General features: G+C 41.7%; 2 protein-coding genes across 4 annotated transcripts in view; both read right to left on the bottom strand.

The window, feature by feature from the left end:
* GAN (gigaxonin) overlaps positions 1-384 on the bottom strand; it is a 96,741-nt gene extending 96,357 nt beyond the window's left edge. For 2 of the 3 annotated variants that reach the window (XR_010318842.1, XM_023558135.2), the window contains exon 1: positions 70-382. Coding sequence is in view for 2 of the 3 variants with exons in the window: in XM_023558135.2 (XP_023413903.2) it covers positions 70-236 (167 nt within the window). In the remaining variant the exon portion in view is untranslated. Of the gene's footprint in view, positions 1-69 lie in introns of all 3 variants that reach the window. The other variant, XM_064273744.1, reaches the window with a different exon arrangement.
* Positions 271-25,766, bottom strand: part of BCO1 (beta-carotene oxygenase 1) — a 64,587-nt gene continuing 39,091 nt past the window's right edge. Inside the window, exon 12 of the mRNA XM_064273495.1 lies at positions 271-429. Coding sequence (XP_064129565.1) covers positions 271-429 — 159 coding nt within the window. The remainder of the gene's footprint in view (positions 430-25,766) is intronic.

Consider the following 25,766-nt stretch of genomic DNA (forward strand, 5'->3'; position numbering starts at 1 on the left):
CCACAGCGCCGGGGACACACCCGCCCCACCCTGGCCCCGCAGCGCGGCCCCGCCCGGCCCCCTCCTCACCTGATGTATGGGCTGGCTGCCGCCAGGATGTTCTTCTGCACCGGGATCTCCTCCCCGTCCAGGACCAGGTGCGCGTCGCAGAAGCGGGACTCCTCGCGGAAAGAGCTGAGCGCTCGCAGCAGGCGCGCGGCGTGCTGAGGGTCAGACACGGCACTGCCCTCGGCCATCGCGCCTCCGCCGCCGGCCCGCGCCACCCTCTCCTCAGCCGGCGGGACCCCTCTCGCCACCCGCGTCCGGCGTGCGTCTCGTCACTACCTTTTGCGCGCGCGCCCGTTCGCCGGGCCCGGCTCTCAAGCCTCGGAGGACTAGCGGGAGCCCCGGGACCGCGCCTGCGCCAAACACGGCGCGCGGGGCCGGAGCCTTTAAGAAGCAGCGAGTTACGTCATTTCCCCGCGACGCCCCTGCTCCCTTCTGCTCCTCCCTCCCGCCCTCGGTGCCGGAGGCGGCCAATCAGAACCCTCCTTCATCCTTGCGACCAGCCCGTTGCTGCTCCAAGCCGCCAGAGTGCAGTGGGGAGAAGTCGAAGTCCCGCAATGATTGCTGCAGCGATGGAGGGGTGTGCAGGCAGGCTAGGACTCTGTGGTTAAGCGCGTGGGCTCTGGAGCCGACGTGTCTGAATTCGAATCTCAGCTCTTCCACTTATGAACTGTGTGGCCATGGGTAAGATGCCCATCCTCAGTTTCTCTATCTGCAAATGAAGATGATGACTTCTTAGCATGTGTTAGATGACGCATGCGAAGCAAGGGCTCAAGAGAAGTAGCTTGCATTATTTAAGAGAGAAGAGTTTATTAGGTAAGAGCACGAAGACCTGAGAAAGCAGGGCCTGAAAAGAGCGTTTTGGTTGCATTTTCTAGGAAGAAGAGGTAGCAGGTGAAGCTGGAGAAGTAAACAGGGGGCCTGAGATTGCGAAGGGCTTCCTTGGCTGTGATAAGAAAATTTGTTGTGATCCTGTAGGTGTTGGGAACCATGGAAGGGTTTTAAACAGAGTTTTATAAAGACCATTCAACTATTGCGTGGAGAATGGAAGTGAAGGGCGGTAAAAGCAAAAAGATGGTTGAATATTGCAGTACTTGAGGGAAAGGAATTGTGGCCTAGATGGAAGGATGATGGTGGAGGTAGATAAAGGTGGATAACTTGAAAGAATAGACAAAATTTTGAGGGAAGGAGAGTCCAAGATAATGTTCTGGTTCAGTGACTAACTGTAGATGTTGGTACCTTTGAGAGAGACATAGGAAACGCTGGAGGCGTGGGAGATAGAGAGGCCATAGCCTCGGATCTGACCAGGCTCTCAGGCCAGGGAAGATCAAGGCTGTGACAGAAAGCAACTCTGGATCAGCTCAGTTTGCAGGGCAGGCTCCAAACTCTCTGAGGTTTCCCTGGAGGTTGCTGAGGGAACATGGCAACATGGAAAGTAGCTATGCTTTTGTGCAAACATTAGGTACTCAATAGCTTCTAAAGAATTAGCAGGTTTATGAGGACCAAGGACCAGAAGAATGTGGACAAAAGTTCAGCATTCCAGACAAGGCAGAATGGGTTTTCATTGAATCACCTTCCCTCAACGAAATCAAAGGCTCCTATGAAGTCTTGGATCTTTACCCTGTATCAGTCAAGGCTTTGGAGTCACTAGCTGGAATCAGAGTGTATAACTGCTTTCGGAGCAGAAGAATAATAGGGGAGAAGGATGCTATTGTGGAAGGTCCAGACATTTGCAGTTCCTTCTTCAAACTACAGGTCCATGTTTATGGATGAAATGATAAAATGTCTAGGATTTGCTTCAAATGAAGGGAAGTGGGTGGGGGTGTAGAGAATCCTAAATAGCTATGAGATACTAATTGTTGAAGCTGGGTGATGCATACATGGGGATTTGTTGTACTATTCTCTGTACTCTGTGTATATTGGAAAATTACATAATAAAGGCTAAAGAACAAACAACATAAGCAGCTCAAGCTTATCTTCTCCATGATATCTGCCCAGTTCCACTCCCTGGGAGCAGTCAACACTCCTTTCTCCAAGTATTTGCTGTACCTTGAACATTGTTCTGTCAGGTTTATTTTATGGTTTATCTTGACGTCCAGGTACCTATCACAGTGCCTGGCACATAGTAGTGCTCAGTGACTGTTGGGTGGATGGAGGAATTAAAACAATTGACTACCAGCCACTTAACAAATGTTTTCTGAATTGTATTCTCTGTTCTTAGTTAATTTCAGTTGGTCTTTTTTCCTCAGCTGGGCAGTCGTTGAGGTCAAAAATGATATATATATATATATATATGACAGGGGAGTTCACTGCACAATGTTAAGTATTTGGTAAATACTTATTGATTAAATGCTTGGAATGCTGGCCTATTCTTCAGATGTCAGAGGTTCAAAACAAAGAGCTCAAATAACAAGAGTCACAATGAGGTAACCACTTCCCAAGGATGAGAGTGTTGCCTTAGTTGAAATATCTGGAGGTGAGTGGAGATTAGTCAGGCAGGCTCTTCCTGGTAGCGGTGAACCTTCTCTATTGTTTTGACAGAAGGAAGAAATGGGATGGTCTGGGCAAAGAGTCAGAGACAGACCAGCATCAGTCAGGGGAAAGGTAGTTGCTGGCTTGAGTGGGCCACCTGTGTACCAGGCAGTTAATCAAGTGAAGACGTTATACGCACTTTCAGCACCACTGCCACAGCTTCTAGTACTCCCACCACCCACATCTGTTTGTTGAACGCTTATTCATCAAAATCCTTCAAAACCCGTTTCAAGCGTGCCCTTCAGGAAACCTCCAACTAGCTCCCCAAGACAAAGGAGGTCAGCTACCTTTGGTCTCATGCTCTGCCACGTTCATGCTTTTCTGTGCTGCAGTTATCACACCGCACTGCGATTTACTGGTTTATAAGTCTGTTGCGTTATTGAATTGGGAGCTTCTCTAGCATAGGAGCTGTTTATATTTATCCATGTTCCCAGAGATTCGCATGTTGCCTGACACTTATTAGGTGCCCCTGGAGTGCTTTACACAATTAGATTTAGAACAGCTATGGCAGATCAGGTAAATGAACACAGCAGACAGGGTGTAAGACAATAGGGGAATGTGGGGATTATGGGGAGCTGAAGAACACACACCCTGTCTAAAGTGGGTGGCTGCTCCTCAGCTCCAGCTCCTGTGGATTGTACCATTGGGATAAGGGCCCACCGTTGACAGATCTAATCGCTTTTCAAGAATTCTGAAAACTCAAATATATATGGCAAATGTCTCAGTTTTTCAACATTAGCAACTAATTCCATTTGGGAGGAAGTGCAGCATGGATCAAATAAAACACGTCTGCAGGCGGGATCTGGCTTTAATTCATTTTCACAGGTCATCAGAAAACCCTTTCAGTTTACAAAGTAGGGCATTAACAATCAAAAAGATGCTAGATCTCCATAAAAAATGTATTGACATGAACACAGGTGCCCCAGGAAAACTCATCCTGGTGTGCTCTGGGAAATGGAGGGGGACACAAGTGTGGGAGGAAGGATTTGGGCAGCAGAGCCTTCCATCCCCACTGCTGCGGGAGCCACCCCTGGTTGGGCCATGTACTGTTTTGCAGCCTTTCTTGATATTGCTCGGACTGAGCCTCCCTTGATAGATTTCTGCCCATGAGAATGATGTATTGAGTGTTATTGTTTCGCTACATTCCATAGATACCTGACATCAACTGCAGTTGTGAAATGTGTAATCTAAGAGATAGGCTATTGCCCTGGCAGTTTCATTCTCTGCTGGTTTAGATGCACACTCAGAAAGGACTTCCTTCTTTTTTCTTTTTTTTTGATCTTAAGAGCTTTCTTTTGATGTTCATGAAGGATGTTCACAAAACACTGACAGTCGTCATTGATTCAGCATGTGTTTATGTGTTTATTAAGCACCTGCTATATGATATGTGCTGCAGATACGATGCTGGGGAAACAGACCTAATTATCTCAGTGGTATCATTGTAGAGGCTTTTTACTGTCTTCTTTTTGTTTGTCTCTATTGTTTATATTTTCTACACTGAGCATGTATCATTCTTACAATCAGAAAAGAACAAGAAAGCAATTTCCATTTGCAAAAAAAAAAAAAGCTTTCATTAGCTTTGAAAAATGAGCCCTCAAAAGAAGAATCACCTTGGAGTTAGGGGCTCTATTTTGTAAATAAATGTTAAAAGGAGAGACTAAAAACAGTCCAGTAAAGAGAAATAATGTAAAAAAAAAAATTAGTAGTTGGAAAGCCTTTTAGAAAGTATTGAACCCAACAGACTCATTTTATTGATGAGGAAATTGAAGTAGAGGTGAGCAAAGGACTCTGTCAAAGTCATACACGTGTCCTGGTCAGGCAGAGCAAGGACAAAGCCCAGATCTGTCAGCTGCCTTCCAGCCTGTAAACTTTTCCATGACACTGTGTTGACTCGTCTTAAACATTAATTTGGTTGAGACAGTCTCTCCTGATTCATTTTAAGGCAGTCTTCAGCTGTTTTATTGGGTAAATCTGTCATTTGTCCAAATCTAAATTTAGCTCTTTTCTTTCTGAAAATCTAAGCTCTTCCAAATTGCTGACTCAGAGAACATCTCAGTATTTATAATGCTTGAGAGTTGACTCTTTACATTTACACAGTATTCAGGGAAGTGTGAGCTAATAGAGTCACAGTGAAGCTCCAAGAAGGCAGTGACTGTATGCAAATCCATGGTGTGTTCCTCGGCACCAGCCCAGTACCTGACACACGGTAGGTCCTCAGTTAATATTTGCTGAATGAATAAATAAATGTTGATGGATAGAAAGAACTGAGATTGTTTCAGATGTTGTTTTCCATAATTCTCCTCCCTACTGCTGTATCCGGCAGGCCTCTCGACATCTCCGTTTGAATGCTGAATAAACATCTGGTACTTAACATGATTTTGCCCCTGAAACCTAATCTTCCCCAGGTAAATGATACCACCGTTCATTTACCCCAGGGCAGAAACTTGGGATCATTCATGGTTTCTGTCTTTGGATCTTCATCTAATGCACCAGCAAACCCTGCATCTCTTCCTGCAGATGATCTCCTGAGTCCAGCTCCTTCTCACAACCTGCACCGCTGCCGCCCTAGTCCAGCCACCATACAGCTCCATCCAGACTCCTGCAAGTCTCCTAACTGCTCTTTCTGCTTTTCCTATTGCTTCCCCCGCCCCCACAAAAAAAAAGTCATGTCCTTTCCAAAATCTCAAATGTGACCTTATTTGGAAATAGGGTCTTTGCAGAGGTATTAAAGTAAAGTTATACTTGACGTAGGGTGGGCCCTAAGTCCAATATGACTGGTGTTCTTATAAAAAAGGAAGGCACACAGAGACACAGGGAGAATGGAGGTGGAGACTGGAGTGATACATCTACAAGCCAAAGAACACCAAGGATTGCCAGCAACAACAGAAGCTAAGAGGAAGGCATGGAATAGATTCTGTCCTAGACCCTTAAAAGAGAGCATGGTCGTGCTGACACCTTGAATTCAAACTTCTAGCCTCCAGAACTTTGAGAGAATAAACTTCTATTGTAAGCCACGCAGTTTGTGGTAATTTGTTACAGCAGCCCTAGGAAACTAATATATCCCTTACCAATTCTTTCTCTTCATAAGTTAATCAGATCAAGTCACTTGTCAGTTTAAAACCCTCCAATGGCTTCCCATCACACTTAGGAAAAAAAAATCCGAAGTCCTTACTCAACTGGAAAGGGTGTAGCTGATGGGGCCCTCAGGGATGAGGTGAAGAGACTAGATTTTGACATTCTACCTTTCTTATTCCATGCTTTATATCTTAATTTTTTTTCATTTAAATTCCTGCTTATGTTTTCTGAAGCATGTCAGATCTCTTTAGCCAGCAAGTTTTAAAACTAACGGTTCAATACATTTATTATCTTTTGAAAACTTGATTGAGGTATGTATAACATACAGTAAAGTGCACTAATCTTTAGTGAATATACCCATGAAATCACTACCCAGACCAAGATATAGAACATTTCCAGTAGGTCAGAAGGCTCCTCAAGCCCCTTTCCAGTCAATACCGCCCAGAGGAAACCACTCTTCTGACTTCATTCACTATTGGTTAGTTTTGCCTATTCTTGAACTTTTGTGTTTGGCTTCTTTCACTCAGTATAATGCCTCTGAAATTCTTCCATTTTGTTGCTTGTAACAGTAGTTGATTCTTCATTGATGCTTTTAGTATACCATTGTGTGAATATGCCATAATTTATCCTTTTTCCGATTGGTGGACATTTGGATTGCTTCTAGTTTGGGGCTATTATAATGAAGCTGAACAATCTTAAATCTTTTGGCGGATGTATGTACTTCTTTTTCTTGGGGATATGCCTAAGAGTTCAATTGCGGGATCATAGGGCAGACATATGCTCAGATTTCGTAGCTATAGCTAAATAGTTTTCCACAGCAGTTGTACCAAATTGCTCTCCCGCAAGTCATGTATGAGAGTTCCAGCTGTTCCATATCCTCTAGTAATTGGTGTGTCAGTCTTAATTATACCATTCTGTGGGGGTGTAGTAGTATCTCGTTGCTTAATTTGTATTTCCCTAATGAATAATGATGTTGAGTACCTTTTTGTATGCTTTTTGACCATTTGGAGATATATACATTCTACAAGTACAACTCAGTGACAGTGATTATATTCTTCAAGTTGTGCAGCCATTCTTACCCTCCTTTTCTGAATTGTTCCTCCTCCATTAACATAAATTCACTATTCCCTAAGTTTCCTATCTAATCTTTTGAGTTGCTGTAGTCAAATTGATCCCATATAGATAGAGCTTAAAAGAGCATGATGCTCAGGGTAGACCTTCTTTACTAGTTAAGCTAAATTATTGTTTGGTTTTAAGAATTCAGGGGAAATTTTTAGTTTAAGGTTAAAGATTATCTCAGGGCAATAGTTTCAAGGGTTCATCCAGCCGGCATGGTTCCAGAAGGTCTAGATTTTCATACGAGTTTGAAATTCTGTTCTGCATTTCCCCCCTTTATCAAAAGGGGGTCTAAATTGTGTCTTTGATGAACATACATTCTTAATTTTAATGAAGTTTAATTTATCAGTCTTTTCTTTTATGACTAGTGTTTTTCACGTCCTGCTTAAGATCTTCACAATCGTGATGATATTCTCTTACGTTTTCATATAGGAGTTTTTTTGTTTCTCCTTGAACATTTAAGCGTATGATCCACCTCATGCATTTTCTTAAATCCAGCTCCAAATTCAATTCTTCAGAGGCTTATTCATTCCTGCTTATAATCACTCATTCATTTAACAAAATCTTTAAACACCTACCATATACCGTAATACCTGCAAAAGCAGGAACCTGTATAAGATGGAAACCTGTCAGAGAAGGAAAACTCAAATATTTGCACTGAAACAGGTGATAGAAAAATGGTAAGACTGCACCCTGTCAAAGATGGAAAACTTGTGAGACCCAGAAAAATAAGGCAGCCCCATCAAGTTCTGGCTTTCCCAGGTTTCACTGTACCAGGCATTTGTGGGAGACCAGAAGCAATCAGAGTCAACATTTAATGAACTTGTAGGCTAGCATGGAGGGGGTGAGACTTGTGCATGAATAATACCTAGAAAGTAATAACTTAGTTGGAAAATGTGATATGGCTTAATTATTCACGGTACCCCCAGAGTAATCTCCTCTCAGAATGGTGGCAGATGGATGGACATTTCCTACATGCCTGTGACCCTGTCTTCCATCCTTCATTGGTCCCCATTTTCTCCAGGATAAGCCCAATTCCCTATTCCTGGCCTGGGAGCTTCTGGACCAATCCTGCCTCCCAACCCTCGTCGTCTAGATCTCCACCATCTTCTATTCTGATCCCTGTACACCAACTCCCCTGAATTCCTGAAAAAAGTGAGCTGTTTCACTGTGACAGCTCTTTTCAGTCTCCTTCTGCCTCTGCTGGAAACTTCATCTCCCATGACGTTGGTGCCTGCAGAATTCCTGTTAATGCTTCAGCATGATGTCTGTGCAGCCTCTCTAGGCTCCCTTCTATCTTCATTAAGCCTTGGAATCTACCTCTGGAGCCAGATTGACAGGTTCAAATCCTGCCTGTATCACTTCCCAGCTCTGTGCCCCAGGGCATATTGCTTCAACTGTCTGAGCCTCAGGTTTCTCAATGGGAATAATTGTGATCCCTACTGTACATGGTTTTCTGCAGAATAAATGAGATTATCTATGTCTAATTGCTTAGTACAGCGTCTGGTGCATAGTTTAAAAAAAAAAGCAAAAAACCCATTGCCGTCGAGTTCATTCCAACTCATAGTGACCCTATAGGACAGGGTAGAACTGCCCCATAGCGTTTCCAAGGAGTGACTGGTGCATTTGAACTATCGACCTTTTGGTTAGCAGCTGAACACTTAACCACTGCACCGTCAGGGCTCCAGCACATAGTTAGTGCTCTGTAAATGTTAGCTTTAAAAAAAATAGTCAAGAGGCAGGGCCAAGATGGCAGAATAGACAGACGCTTCTGGCGAGCGCTCTTACAACAAAGACCTGAAAAAAACAAGTGAAACGATTATATTTATGACAAGCTAGGAGCCCTGAACATCAAAGGCAAAGTTAGAAAACAGACTGAGCGGCAGGGGAGGAAGAGACAGTTCGGAAGTGGAGAGCAGTTACTGGACCTGAATCCCCAGGAGCCCTCAGGCACCATTCCTGGGAGTGGCAGTGGCAGGCTGGTACTAGCTTTTGGCTGCAGTTTCCTCAGGGAGAAGAAGCCAGCTGCTCAGCCTACTCACACCTCCAGAACCAGAGAAGAACTGCATTCTCGGCAAAAGCTAAGAACTTGCATATATTTTACCGTGCCCCCCCCGCAAGCTGGCTTCAGTGGCTGTTGATTTACCCGGGCCTGAGATAGACCCTGTTGAGCACCTAGCACCATCCTCTGGGCCTTGAAGAAGAAATACATTTGCAACTGGGGGAAAAGATACTTTGCCAGCTCCACTAACCTGGGGAGCTCAGGACAAAAGCAGCTCCTGTCCAGGCATAAACAGTCCATGGACTTTGAATACCTTTCCCTGCCTGCATGGACCTGTGAGGGCCTATTTCAGGACAATAGGCCCTTGTTGGCAGACTACAACTGCTTCAGCTGTGTGGTGGAGAGGTGGGTGTTTGATGTTTGACACTGCTTTGCCTATTAAACAGAGTCCTCACCTACCCACATCAGGGGCCCAAGGACTGGTGGCTCCACTCAGCTCACCCAGGCACCCGTGACAGGGGCCCAAGGATAACTGGTACCTCCCAGTCCTTACAGCCAAAAACTTTGGGTGCCCATGGTCCGTCTGCAGAACCCACCCACCTGTACGCTGTAGGGAAGAGGGATGCACTTTCCTCACAGACACTTGGGGGACAATTCTCAGCCCACTGCCTTGTTCAGAGCTTGACCCCCTGCTGCAACCAGATACCAGTACCTACACCAATCACCCCAGCCCCTCTAAGACTGTAGGACAGAGCTTGTACCACAAACTTGATGAGCAGCTACCTGGACACCTGAGCTGAATCCATACAAGAAAAGTGAATGGACCCCTAGACTAATATACCTGATAACAGCTCTAGCCATCTGGTGACAGGACATCAGAGCTTCAAAGGTGAAAATAATCAAGCTAGCTCACTCAAGCAACCCATTTGGGCATATCAAAACAAAACAAAGCAAGAAGCGAGGATACAGTAACCAAACATAAAATAAACTGATACAATAACTTATAGATGGCTCAGAGACAACAGTTAATATCAAATCGCTTAAAGAAAGAGACCACGATTGCTTCAATAAGCTCTCAAAACAAAGAATCAAGGGATCTTCTAGATGAAAGTGCCTTCCTGGAATTACCAGATACAGAAGATTAATATACAGAACCCTTGAAGACATCGGGAAGGAGATCAGGCAATACCCAGAACAAGCCAAGGAACACACAGATAAAGCAGTTGAAGAAATTAGAAAGGTTATTAAGGGACATAATGAAAAATTTAATAACCTGGAAGAAACTATAGACAGACAGCAATCAGAAATTCAGAAGATTAACAATAAAGTTACAGTATTAGACAACTCAATAGAAAGTTAGAAGAGCAGAATTGAGCAAGTGGAAGGCAGAATTGGTGAACTTGAAGATAAAGCACTTGGCGCCAATGTGTTTGAAGAAAAATCAGATAAAAGAATTTTAAAAAAGTGAAGAAAACTTAAGAATCATGTGGGACTCTATCGAGAGAAATAACCTACAAGTGATTGGAGTTCCACAACAGGGAGGGATAACAGAAAATACAGAGAGAATTGTTGAAGATTTGTTGGCAGAAAACTTCCCCGATATCATGAAAGATGAGAAGATATCTATCCAAGATGCTCATTGAACTCCACATAAGGTAGATTTTAAAAGAAAGTCACCAAGACATATTATAATCAAACTTGCTAAAACCAAAGATAAAGAGAATTTTAAAAGCAGCTAGGGATAAACGAAAAGTCACCTACAAAGGAGAGTCAATAAGAATAAGCTCGGACTACTCGGCAGAAACCGCGCAGGCAAGAAGGCAATGGGATGACTTATATAAAGCATTGAAGGAAAAAAAATGCCAGCCAAGAATCATATATCCAGCAAAACTTTCTCTCAAATATGAAGGCGAAATTAGGACACTTCCAGATAAACAGAAGTTTAGGGAATTCGTAAAAACCAAACCAAAACTACAAGAAATACTAAATGGAGTTCTTTGGTTAGAAAATCAATAATACCAGGTTTCAACCCAAGACTAGAACACTGGGCAGAGCAATCAGATGTCAACCCCAGACAGGGAAATCACAAAAATAAATCAAGATAAAAAGATGCTCAAAACAGGGAAACAGCTATGTAAAAGAAGAGAACATTAAAACAATAAAGAAGGACGAAGAAATGTAGCCATCGATATTTCATATGGAGAGGAAGACAAGGCCATATAAAGAAATAAAAGTTAGGTTTAAATTTAGAAAAATAGGGGTAAATAACAAGGTAACCACAAAGGAGACAAACTATCCTACACATCAAAGTAAAATATAAGAAAAAAATAGAGACTCAGCAGAAACAAAATCGACAACAACGAATAAGAAGAAAAGACAATATATAAACTACTCAGCACAAAAAATTAACTGGGAAAAAGAAACTGTCCACAACACACAAAAAAAGACATCAAAATGACAGCACTGAATTCATACCTACCCATAATTACGCAGAATGTAAATGGACTAAATGCACCAATAAAGAGACAGAGAGTGGCAAAATGGATTAAAAAACAAGATCTGTCTATATGCTGCTTACAAGAGACACACCTTAGACTTAGAGACTCAAACAAACTAAAACTCAAAGGATGGAAAAAATATATCAAGGAAACAACAATCAAAAAAGAGCAAGAGTGGCAATATTAATTTCTGACAAAATAGACTTTAAAGTTAAATCTACCACAAAGAATGAGGAAGGACACTATATAATGATTAAAGGGACAATGTACCAGGAGATATAACCATATTAATATTTATGCACCCAATGACAGGGCTGCAAGATACATAAAACAAACTCCAACAGCATTGAAAAGTGAGATAGACAGCTCCACAATTACAGTAGGAGACTTCAACATGCCACTTTCAGTGAAGTACAGGACATCCAGAAAGAAGCTCAGTAAAACATGGAAGATCTAAATGCCACAATCCATCAACTTGACCTTATAGACATATACAGAACACTCCACCCAACAGCAGTCACATATACTTTCTTTTCTAGTGCACATGGAACATTCTCTAGAATAGACCACATATTAGGTCATAAAGCAAGCCTTAGCAGAATGCAAATCATTGAAATATTACAAAGCATCTTCTCTGACCATAAGGCCGTAAAAGTAGAAATCAATAACAGAAAAAGCAGGGAAAAGAAATCAAACACTTGGAAACTGAACAATACCCTGCTCAAAAAAGACTGGGTTGTAGATGACATTAAGGATGGAATAAAGAAATTCATAGAATCCAATGAGAATGAAAACACTTCCTATCAGAACCTTTGGGACACAGCAAAAGCGGTGCTCAGAGGTCAATTTCTCATACATCCAAAAAGAAGAAAGGGCCAAAATCAAAGAATTATCCCTACAACTTGAACAAGTAGGAAGAGAGCAACAAAAGAAACCCTCAGGCGCCTGAAGAAAATATAATAAATTTATATTTATTATAAATATAATAATAAAATAATAAAAATTAGAGCAGAACTAAATGAGAGAGAAAACAGAAAAACAATTGAAAGAATTAAGAAAATCAAAAGATGGTTCTTTGAAAAAATTAACAAAATTGATAAACCATTGCCCAAACTGAAAAAAGAAAAACAGGAGAGGAAGCATATAACCCGAATAAGAAATGAGATGGGCGATATCACAACAGACAGAACTGAAAATAAAGAATCATATCAGATTACTATGAGAAACTGTACTCTTAACAAATCTGAAAACCTAGAAGTGGATGAATTCCTAGAAACACACTACCTACATAAACTAACACCAATAGAGGTACAACAACCGAATAGATCCATAACAAAAGAAGAGATTAAAAAGATAATAAAAAAAACTCTCAAGAAAAAAAAGCCCTGACCTGGACGGCTTCACTGCAGAGTTCTACCAAACTTTCAGAGAAGAGTTAACACCACTACTACTAAGGTATTTCAGAGCATAGAAAAGGACCAAATACTCCTAAACTCAGTCTATGAAGCCAGCATATCACTGATACCAATACCAGGTAAAGACACCACAAAAAAAGAAAATCACAGACCTGTAGCCCTCATGAATTTAGATGCAAAAATCTTCAACAAAATTCTAACCAATGGAATTCAACAACATATCAAAAAAATAATTCACCACGACCAAGTGGGATTCATACCAGGTATGCAGGGATGGTTCAACATTAGAAAAACAATTAGCGTAATCCATCATATAAATAAAAGACAAGAATCACATGATTTTATCAATTAATGCAGAAAAGGCACTTGACAAAGTTGAACAGTCATTCATGATAAAAAACTCTCAGCAAAATAGGAATAGAAGGAAGATTCCTCAACATAGTAAATGGCATCTATACAAAGCCAATAGCCAACATCTTCCTAAATGGAGAGAGTCTGAAAGCATTCCCCTTGAGACAGGGAACCAGAAAAGGATGCCCTTTATCACTACTCTTATTCAACATTGTGCTGGAGGTTCTAGCCAGAGCACTTAGGCTAAATAAAGAAATAAAGGGCATCCAGATTGGCAAGGAAGAAGTAAAATTATCTCTATTTGCAGATGACATGATCTTATACACAGAAAACCCTAAAGAATCCTCAAAAAAACTACTGAAACTAATAGAAGAGTTCAGCAGAGTATCAGGATACAAGATAAACATACAAAAATTAGTTGGATTCTTCTACACCAACAAAAAGAACATCAAAGAGGAAATCACTGAATCAATACCATTTACAGTAGCCCCCAAGAAGATAAAATACTTAGGAATATATCTTACCAGAGATGTAAAAGACTTACACAAAGAAAATTACAAGACACTACTGCAAGAAACCAAAAGAGACATACGTAAGTGGAAAAACATACCTTGGTCATGGATAGGAAGACTTAACATTGTAAAAATGTCTGTTCTACCAAAAACGATCTATAGATACAATGCAATTCTGATCCAAATTCCAACGGCATTTTTTCATGAGCTGGAGGAACAAGTCACCAACTTTATATGGAAGGGAAAGAGGCCCCGGATAAGTAAAGCATTACTGAAAACGAAGAACAAAGTGGGAGGCCTCACTCTACCTGAGTTCAGAACCTATTATACTGCCACAGTAGTCAAAACAGCCTGGTACTGGTACAATAACAGATACATAGGCCAATGGAATAGAATTGAGAATCCAGACAAAAGTCCATCCACAAATGAGCAGCTGATATTTGACAAAGGCCCAAAGTCAGTTGAATGGGGAAAAGACAGTCTCTTTAACAAATGGTGCTGCATAACTGGATATCCGTCTGCAAAAAAATGAAACAAAACACATACCTCACACCATGCACAAAAACTAACTCAGAATGGATCAAAGACCTAAATATAAAATCTAAAATGATAAAGATCATGGAAGAAAAAATAGGGACAACGTTAGGAGCCCTAATACATGGCATAAACAATATACAAAACATTACTAACAATGCAGAAGAGAAACAAGATAACTGGGAGCTCCTACAAATCAAACACCTATGCTTATCCAAAGACTTCACCAAAAGAGTAAAAAGATTACCTACAGACGGGGAAAAAGTTTTTAGCTATGACATTTCCGATCAGTGCCTGATCTCTAAAATCTACATGATTCTGCAAAAACTCAACTACAAAAAGACAAATAACCCAATTAAAAAATGGGGAAAGGATATGAACAGGCACTTCACTAAAGAAGACATTCAGGTAGCTAACAGATACGTGAGGAAACGGTCATGATCATTAGCCATCAGAGAAATGCAAATCAAAACTACAATGAGATTCCATCTCACTCCAACAAGGCTGGCATTAATCCCAAAAACACAAAATTATAAAAGTTGGAGAGGTTGTGGAGAGACTGGAACACTTATACACTGCTGGTGGGGATGTAAAATGGTACAACCACTTTGGAAATCAATTTGGCACTTCCTTAAATAGCTAGAAATAGGGAAGGAGTGTGCTGTCTCATTAGGGGGAGAGCAATTAGGAGTATATATCAAGGTGTGTATAAATTTTTGTATGAGAGACTGACTTGATTTGTGAACTTTCACTGAAAGCACACACACAAAAAAAAGTAGTCATACCCATCACACTGATGACATTTATCTGTTAACATATTGGTTCTTTCACCAGACCGGGGACTTCTTGAAATCACAGATAACTTCTCTACGATTGCCACTTCTACTAACTCCTATTGGTGAGTTCTTAGTGAAATTCTAAGAAGCTTTGGTGTTGCAAAAGTTAAACACTCCACTACTAAGCAAAAGATCAGAGGTTCAAACCCACCAGCCACTCCATGGTAGAAAAGACCAGGCAATCTTCTCCTGTAAAGATTATAACCTAGAAAACCCTATGGGGCAGTTCTCTGTCCTATAGGGTCGCTATGAGTTGGAATTGACTTGACAACACAAAACAACAGCAACAGTGCAATTCTCTGTGCAGGGAACTTTACATTATTACCCCCAACAAATCCTTAGAGGGGCCTACAAGATAAGTATTAGGACCTCCACGTTACGGTTTGAAAAGTTCAGGCTCAGAGAGGGTAGAACCTGCCTGCAGTCCCTCAGCTAGTTAATGGAAGAGCCAGAATTTGAACCTCTGCTTTGTTGCAAAGCCTGTGAGCTGTTCATCATGTCTTCCTGCCTCTCTGTGCATCCCCAGGACCTACCCAATGAGCTTCTTGAAAATTTGATGAATGTAACTGAAGCTAATAAACCCAGAACCTTCCCAGGTTTGTCAGGAAGGAACAACATTCTGAATTTTATGTTTATGTGTTCTATTTCATTTTTGAAGATTTCCTACTTTCCTAGATTCGTACTTTGTACATTCTAGGTTCCGATTATTAATGGATGTTTGCAGCTGTTTCTTCTCATTTTGAGTCATGCCACATCAGCAAATTAAGGTCTCGAAAGCTTTACTCTATCCACGTCATTAAGGTCAACTCTACTTTGAGGAGGCAGCTCTTTTCCAGTCTTCTTTTGAGTGCCTTCCAACCTGGGGGGCTCATCTTCCAGCACTATATCAGACAATGTTCCACTGCTATTCGGAAGGTTTTCACTGGCTAATGCTTTTCAGAAGTAGACTGCCGGGTTCTTCTTCCTAGTCTTAGTCTGGAAGCTCAGCTGAAACCTGTCCTCCATGGGTGACCCTGCTGGTATCTGAACACTGGTGGCATAGCTTCCAGCATCACAGCAACACACAAGCCCTCACAGTACGACAAACTGACAAACATGTGGAATGCATAAACATTGATATCCTAGGCATTAGTGAGTTGAAATGGACTGGTACTGGCCATTTTGAATCGGACAGTCATAGAGTCTACTATGCTGGGAATGACAACTCCAAGAGGAATGTGTTACATTCATCGTCAAATAGAACGTTTCAAGATGTATCCTAAAGTACAGTGCTGTCAGTGATAGGATAATATCCATATGCCTACAAGGAAGACCAGTTCATACGACTATTATTCAAATTTAGGCACCAACTACTAGGGCCTTAGATGAAGAAATAGAAGATTTTTATCAGTTGCTGCAGTCTGAAATTGATCGAACATGCAATCAAGATGCATTGATAATTACTGGCGATTGGAATGCGAAAGTTGGAAAGAAAGAAGAAGGATCAGTAATTGGAAAATATGGCCTTGGTGATAGAAATGATGCCGGAGATGGAATGATAGAATTTTGGAAGACCAACTACTTCTTCATTGTAAATACCTCCTTTCACCAACATAAATGGCGACTATACACATGGACCTCGCCAGATGGAACACACAGAAATCAAATTGACTACATCTGTGGAAAGAGACCATGGAAAAGCTCAATATCATCAGTCAGAACAAGGCCAGGGCCAACTGTGGAACAGACCATCACTTGCTCATATGCAAGTTCAAGCTGAAGCTGAAGAAAATCAGAGCAAGTCCACGAGAGCCAAAATATGACCTTGAGTATATCCCACCTGAATTTAGAGACCATCTCAAGAATAGATTTGATGCATTGAACACTAGTGACCGAAGACCAGACGAGTTGTGGAATGACATCAAGGACATCATCCATGCAGAAAGCAAGAGGTCATTGAAAAGACAGGAAAGAAAGAAAAGACCAAGATGGATGTCAGAGGGGTCTCTGAAACTTGCTCTCGAATGTCGAGCAGCTAAAGCAAATGGAAGAATTGATGAAGTAAAAGAACTGAACAGAAGATTTCAAAGGGCATCTCGAGAAGACAAAGTATTATAACGACATGTGCAAAGAGCTGGAGATGGAAAACAAAAAGGGAAGAACACGCTCGGTGTTTCCCAAGCTGAAAGAACTGAAGAAAAAAATTCAAGCCTCGAGTTGCAATAGTGAAGGATTCCATGGGGAAAATATTAAATGACCCAGGAAGCATCAAAAGAAGATGGAAGGAATACACAGAGTCATTATACCAAAAAGAATTAGTCGATGTTCAACCATTTCAAGAGGTGGCATATGATCAGGAACCAATGGTACTGAAGGAAGAAGTCCGAGCTGCTCTGAAGGCACTGGCAAAAAACAAGGCTCCAGGAACTGATGGAATATCAATTGAGATGTTTCAACAAACATGCACCACTGGAGGTGCTCACTTGTCTATACCAAGAAATATGGAAGACAGCTTCCTGGCCAACTGACTGAAGAGATCCATATTTATGCCTATTCCCAAGAAAGGTGATCCAACTGAATGTGGAAATTATAGAACAATATCATTAATATCACATGCAAGCAAAATTTTGCTGAAGATCATTCAAAAACGGCTGTGGCAGTATATCGACACGGAACTGCCAGAAATTCAGGCAGGTTTCAGAAGAGGACATGGAACCAAGGGATATCATCACTGATGTCAGATGGATCCTGGCTGAAAGCAGAGAGTACCAGAAGGATGTTTACCTGTGTTTTATTGACTATGCAAAGGCATTCAACTGTGTGGATCATAACAAATTATGGATAACATTGCGAAGAATGGCAATTCTAGAACACTTAATCGTGCTCATGAGGAACCTTTACATAGATCAAGAGGCAGTTGTTCAGACAGAACAAGGGGATACTGATTGGTTTAAAGTCAGTAAAGGTGTGCATCGGGGTTGTATTCTTTCACCATACCTATTCAATCTGTATGCTGAGCAAATAATCCGAGAAGCTGGACTATATGAAGAAGAACGGGGCATCAGGATTGGAGGAAGATTCATTATCAACCTGCATTATGCAGATAACACAACCTTGCTTGCTGAAAGTGAAGAGGACTTGAAGCACTTACCAATGAAGATCAAAGACCACAGCCTTCAGTATGGACTACACCTCAACATAAAGAAAACAAAATTCCTCACAAGTGGACCAACGAGCAACATTATGATACACGGAGAAAAGACTGAGGTTGTCAAGGATTTCATTTTACTTGGATCCACAATCAACAGCCATGGAAGCAGCAGTCAAGAAATCAAAAGACTCATTGCATTGGGTAAATCTGCTGCAAAGGACGTCTTCAAAGTGCTGAAGAGCAAAGATGTCACCTTGAAGACTAAGGTGCACCTGACCCAAGTCTTGGTATTTTCAGTTGCATCATATGCATGTGAAAACTGGACAATGAATAAGGAAGACCAAAGAAAAATTGACGCCTTTGAATTGTGGTGTTGGCGAAGAATATTGAACATAACTGCCAAAAGAATGAACAAATCTGTCTTAGAAGAAGTACAGCCAGAATGTTCCTTAGAGGCAAGGATGTCGCGACTGCATCTTACATACTTTGGACATGTTGTCAGGAGGGATCAGTCCCTGGAGAAGGACATCATGCTTGGCAGAGTACAGGGTCAGCAGAAAAGAGGAAGACCTTCAACGAGGTGGATTGACACAGTGGCTGCAACAATGAGCTCAAGCATAACAGCGATTGTAAGGATGGCTCAGGACCGGGCAGTGTTTCGTTCTGTTGTGCATAGGGTCGTTATGAGTCAGAACTGACTTGATGGCACCTAACAACAACAACAACATTCTGAATGTGGCCCTCAAAGTCCAAGCAATCAGAGGCTGAGACCCTTCTGGCAAAGCAGATAGCATTTGGAGCAGGTGATTGTTTTCAACATTTCCTGTCGTGAAACAGTGGTTTCGACATCAGTAATCTGTACTTTGCGACTTCAAGGTATGCTCTTTAATTGACACATGCTGTCTTTCCAGAGGAACAGGTTGTCACTTTTCACAAAATTTGTCCTACTTAATGAAGCTTTTGGTTTGGTGTCTAATTACCTCCCTTTCTTCCTATTGCTCTATTATAGTCCCAGGCTTTTAAAATGGAGTGCCAGGAGCCTGGGAAGGCCCTTTCCAGGCAGATTCTGGAAGCTGGAGAGCGGAGAGCATGCAGTATCTGTGTCCCATGGCGCCCAACATCAGTTAGGCAGGAATTCAGCAAGTGTTTGCCAAATTCATTATCTGAGCACCTGTTTCATGCTGGGCCTTGGGAGAGAGAAAAGAGGAATCAGATCCAGATCTTGCCTTCCAAAAGCCACCAGGCCCACCCAGGAGATAAGACTCAAACATGAACACCTACCAGCTGATGTGGAAAATGGTGTATGTGGTGAAGAGTGTAGCAGAAAGTTATTCTGGGTTCTGAAGCATCATTCGTACTTAAAGATCAGCAGGAGATACTTTGATATTAAAACAAGCATGGGCATAATATGGAGTATCCTGCAACCTGTGCATACATTTTAAGGTAAAAGATTTCAAGGTGCTCTATTTGGTGGGCCTCGCCACCCCCGTGTTCCTCCTAGGCTAGGTGGGTGCCCTCCCTTCTGCCAGTAGGAGTGTTTTCGTGGGCAGTGGTAACAAGTATTGCTAGTGGCATCAGCTAGACTTAGGTTCTCACTTCGTGCTGTGTGCTTCCTCACTTTCTCGGAGTGAGACTTTGGGCAAGTAGCCAAGCTCTCTGAACCACAGTTTATTGATGATTTTTGTGAGGGTTCATGTTTCATATAAAGCTTTCATCACCAACACTTATTATGAGGAAGTGACTATCTATGGGAGGGATGGCGGGATGGTGTAGAGAACAAACCAGTCTGCTGTCACTTAGCAAAAAAAGGCACGTATTCCCTGTGTCATTAATATCTTGCAATTGCGCAGTGTTTTGTACCCCTGAAGCACTTTCATAGTCACATATAAGTCAAAGAAAGCGGAGCTACCCCTATTTTACCAATGAAACAAATTGAGGCTTCAAGAAATGCCCAGAGTCATGTAAAAGTTGAGGTTGGCCAATTTAAGATTTGAACCAGGACTTGGGTCAGTGTCTTTAAACACAACTGCTCAGGTGTTTGTTGTGGGGAGCAGGGATGGGAGAAGGGGTTCCTCTCCTTTCGTAGCTGTGCAGATCTGTTAATTTGAACTATATGCCACAGAGTCACAGAATCCTCAGAGCTGGTACCGTGCAGAGTTCTTAACTTCCCTTGTTGAGACTCTGATGCAAGCTATGGAGTCTTCCCTCCTCAAGAACACGCACACACACACGGAAATTCACATGCAGTTTAAGGAAGCCCCTCCATGCCCCTCAGGTGTCTGAGACCCCTCTACAGCAGACAACCTGAGCCCAACCAACTACAGAAACCACAAACTTGTAACCTCCAGATGGACTAGTAGAAAGAGTATAACCCAACATAGCAAACCTCAGCGGCTTCACCAAGGACAACTTACCAGCCCAACTCTGTGATCATATTAATATTTAAAAATTTATCCTTCAGTAAACATTCAAAGCCAAAACATCCATTTCCCTCCCAGACTTGCGCAAGCCTTGGAGGATATGAGAATTGAGATAACCTGTGTTTTATATATGAAAATTGCCAGTGTGCTAATGGAATGGGGTGGAGACCAGTGGACAGGATAGCCCATAGATTACCTAGAATTGATTGTCTTCACAACAGGCAGTGTCTTCATTGTTGTGAAAACTGAGATTGGCCACAGCAGATAAAGAGCCAGATTCAAAGCTGAGGGAGCTCAGTGAGATCATTCAGCTCATATGTTCATTCACCACACGTGTATTGAGCACCTACTATGTACCAGACACAGCTCTAGACCCTTAGGATACATCAGAGGCTAAAACAGATAAAAATCCTTGCCCCTGTGGAGCTTACATTCTAGTGGAGAAGACAGACAAATACCAATAACCATAGTAAATATGTAAATGATGCAGTAGGTTAGGAGAAGAAAGGGCTATGAGGAAAAAGAAAAGGAAAGAAAAGATAAAGGAATCAGAAGTGTGTGTGATGGAGGAGGGGAGGTACAGTGTTGAACTAGGGTCACAAAAGACCTCACTGAGGTGAGATTTGAGCAAGACCTGAAGGAGGTGATTCCACACATGTTGCTGTGGTAGCCCCTGAAAATGAAGAGCCAGATGGGAGAGTGTCCTGGATTATCTGGGTGGACCCTAACTATAATCACAAGTGTTCGTGTAAGAGGAAGGCCAAGGGAAATTTGACTACAAAAGGGAAGGAGGCCATGTGACCACAGAAGCAGGAGAGAAAAGGTGATGTGATGTAGAGTCACGAGACAAAAATGAGTAAGCTGGAAAAGGCAACAAAGGATTCTCCCCTAGAGCCTCCGGAAGGAACCAGCCCTGCCAACGTCTTGATTTTAGTCCCATAAGACCTGTTTTCAGTCTTCTGACCTCTAGAACTGGAGATAATAAATTGTTTTGTTTTGTTTGATGGTAAGTGGTTACAGCAGCAATTCTTTTTGTTGTGAGGTGCCATCGAGTCAGTTCCAACTCATAGCAACCCTGTAAACCGAGTAGAACTGCTCCATAGGGTTTCCAAGGAGCAGCTGGTGGATTTGAACTACAGATCTTTTCCTTAGCAGCTGTAGCTTTTAACCACTGCACCACCAGAGCTCCAAATAATACAATGCTGTTCTAGACAGGGATATAGTGACAAAACAGACAGAAATCTCTGCCCCATGGACTTCCCATCTTTGGCCACTCGTTTTATGCCTGGCGCTGGCCCACACGCTAGAAACACTTCATCCCAGGAGATGTTGCTCTTGTTTTCTGACCAGCATGAAAGGCTCAGAGAGGCAAGTAACCTGTTCAAGGTGCCACAGCAAGTGAAGGAACCAGGATTTGAACCACAGCAGTGGGATCCAGAGCCACCCCCTCGCCCCCATCTTGGACCATCAGTATCTTCTGGCCATGCCCTATTAGTCTGGGCTTGTTGAGGGATGATTATTTGGGATGTGCCAGTAATCAGCTTGTGTCATCTGTGATGCCATCGATCACTCTGGTGCATTGGGCCACTCTGGATCCCTGGGAAACTGACATCTCCTCTCACTGCATGGGGAGTAAGACCTCTCCCAAAGAGAGAGGGCTGTCCTTCAGTCAAGGTAATATGAGTAGCATCCTCTCTGAGAATTGCCCAAATAATCCTAGCTAACACGTATATGGAAACCCTGTGGTGCAGTGGTTAAGAGCTACGGCTGCTAACCAAAAGGTCTTTAGTTCAAATCCACCAGGCACTCCTTGGAAACTCTATGGGACAGTTCTACTCTGTCCTATAGGGTTGCTATGAGTTGGAATTGACTCGACAGCAATGGGTTTGTTTTTTTTTTTAACACGTATATGGTAGTGACTAACTAGCAGGACTGTTCTAATGGCTTTAAGAATATGCATTCATTTCATCCTCAGTAGCCCTTTGAGGTGGGTTCTATTATCACCCCCATTTTACTGATGATGCAACTGAGACACAAAGAGGATCAAAACCCAGGCAGTGAGACTGGAGTCCCTGCTATTCAGTGAAACTGTGGTCCTTTTATTAAGCACACACTTTGTCCCAGATACAGTACTAAGCTTCAACCACAAGGCAATAAAGCTAGTGGTTAAGCAGTTGGACTTTGAACCATCTGTGTGATCTTGGGCAAATTATTTAACCTTTCTGAGACCAGTTCCCTTGTCCATAAAATGGGAATGATACTTGTACCGCCCTAGGATTGTTGCAAGGATTATGGGAGAACCACCATGTGACATACTTAAGCACAGTGTTTGGCATGTTGTAAATTGTCAATACATGATAATTGTTATAATAAGAAAGCTCAGATCCTGCCCATGAGGAGATCATAGACTAGAAAGAGTGCACAATGTGGATATCATTGTCCCTCCCACATGAATTCGGATGGCAATTTAAAGAACTCTGAACTGGGCTAAGACCTCTTGCTTTCCAAAACCAAGGGGCAGAATGAAGACAAAATCAGATCAAGGTGACTTTCAGGCAGCCCATGCCTTTCATCTGCCACCCGCCAGCTCTCCTGCCTCCTGAAATGAGGTAGGGTCTATAGGAACATCAGCCTTTTGGTCCTTATGGAACACAACTGGATGTATATAAATAAACATACTGGTAAACTCCACCAAGATATATGACTGTGAACTGGGTACAGGTATGCTGGATATACTTGGAACTTCACCAGGACCTAATGGTGATGACGGGGGAAGATATCTAAATCTCCACTGCAGAAAGAGCCATGGGAATCACTACTGGCTAGGGCTTCCATCTTGGTTGCCTGGATAGAGGAGACATCTATGGAACACAGGAACATAGAAAACATAGCAACGAGTCTTTGTGACATGGGTTACATGATGGTTTCTTAGATATGAAACTAAAAGTATAAGTAATAAGAGAAAAAAGAAACAGATGAATCGAACTCATAAAAATTCAAAACATTTGTAATTCAAAGGGCACCATTAAGAAAGATAAAAGACTGAAAGACTGCCTATAGAATGAGAGAAAATATTTGCAAATCATATATCTGATAAGGGACTTATAACCGGAATATATAAAGAACTCTTACAACTCAACAATAAAGTGACAAATATTCCAATGAAGATATACAAGTGGAAGAATGTTCAACATCATTAGTCGTCGTTGTTGTTGTTGTTAGGTGCGTTCGAGTCGGTTCCAACTCATAGTGACCCTATGTACAGCAGAACGAAACACTGCCGGGTCCTGCGCCATCCTCACAATCGTTATGCTTGAGCTCATTATTGTAGCCACTGTGTCAGTCCATCTCTTTGAGGGTCTTCCTCTTTTTCACTTTAAACCATGATGTCCTTCTCCAGGGACTGATTATTAGCCTTTAGGGAAAAGCAAATCAAAACCACAGTGAGATACTACTTCATACCCACTAAAAATAAATAAATAAAGTAAAAAGGCAGACAATTATAAGTATTAGGGAGAAGCTGGAAAAATTAAAATCCTCATATACTGTTGATGAGATTGTGAAATGGTACAGACACTTTGGAAAACAGTCAGGTAGTTCCTCAAAAAGTTAAACATAGAGTTACCAAATGACACAGCAAGTCCACACCTAGGTGTATACCCAAGAGAAATGAAAACATGTCCATGCAAAAACCTGTTTACAAATGTTCGCAGCAGCATTATTCATGATAGCCAGAAACTGGACACAATCCACATGTCCACAAAATGATAAGTGGATAAGTGAAAAGTGGTATATCCATACAATGGAATATTTTTCAGCCATAAAAAGGAATAACATACTAATACATGCTACAAGGTGGATGGACCATGTTGTAAAACATTATACTAAGTGAAAGAAGCCAGGCAAAAAAGGCCACAGATTATATGATTCTATTTATATGAAATTTGTCAACGGTGAAAATCCATAGAGACAGAAGGTAGATCTGCATTTGACTAGGGCTGGGGGAGAGGAGGGAATGGAGAGCAAGTGCTCATGGGTATAGGGTTTCTTTTTAGGGTGATAAAATTGTTCAAAATCGATTGTGGTGATGGTTGTACAACTCTGTGAATGTATTAAAAACCACAAATTGTACATTTTAAAAGGGTGAATTTTATGATATGTGAATTTTCTCTTAATAAAGCTGTTATTTAAAAAATGACTGTCAGCCCTCGATTGTCCTTGAAGAAGCCATTGGAGGCTACTCTATACTTAATGCCAATTTCAACTCTTACCTGGCATATAATTCTTACTTACATTCATTCCTGCATATTGAAGGCCGAACAGCATGATGAGCATAATACCACTGAATTGTACATTTGAAGAATGTTGACATGGCAAATGTTTTGTTACATATATATTTACCACAATTAGCAAAGCAAAACAAAAACAGCCTTGGCCTTTGAAGGGAACACCCCAAACCTTGTTCTCATCTTTGACTCAGAATTGCCACCTTGGGAATCTTGCCAAAAAAAAAAGAAGAAAGTGACAATAACAACCACCTGAATATGGGGTAGGGCAGGTGTGAACTTCGGAATTACATGCACAGAGTTACTTATCATGGGTTATTTATAACAGTCAAAAATTGGAAACAACCTAACTGTCCTACAGTAGCATAGCATACAGTGTGTTATGCCATGTTCCAAGGATGCGATAATATACACCCATTAAAGTAATTTTATGACCTGGGAAAACGCTTGTATCATAGGTTAAGGGAAAAAAGCAAGTTATAAACTGGGGATGGACCCCACGTTCTACTCTGTAACACAAGAGGGTGTTGTAAGGATCATGGCAACAGGGTTGTTGGTTTGTTTTTAAACTGGTAGGTAGGTTATAAGGTGATCACTAATAAGTAAAACTGCACAGGAAAAAAAAAAAAAAAAACAACCTGGAAAAACAAAACCCCACCAGAATGATTTTAGTGGTTTTCTTTTGGTGGTAGGACTATTGAGTTTGTTACCTGTTTTTTTTTTTTTTTAACTTATTCAGATTTTCTACAATGAACATATATGACTTTTATAATCAGAAAAACAATTCCCCCAATTCTGTGACTAATTTCCCTGCTCTTTCTTGGGAAATTCACTGTACACTTGCTTTGTTCAGCCAACCCACATCTGCCTCCAAGGCCCTGTCCTGAGCTATGCCCAACGACCAGCTGGGTGCCAGGTGCTGCCTCCAACCACTTACCGCTCCTGCAGTTCCACCCCCTCCAGGAAGACTTTCCTAATTACCAGGAAAAGAGAAGGCCCTCTTGTCCCCACCCT

This window comes from Loxodonta africana, chromosome 21, assembly GCF_030014295.1.
Source record: "Loxodonta africana isolate mLoxAfr1 chromosome 21, mLoxAfr1.hap2, whole genome shotgun sequence".
NCBI classification, from domain to species: Eukaryota; Metazoa; Chordata; class Mammalia; order Proboscidea; family Elephantidae; genus Loxodonta; species Loxodonta africana.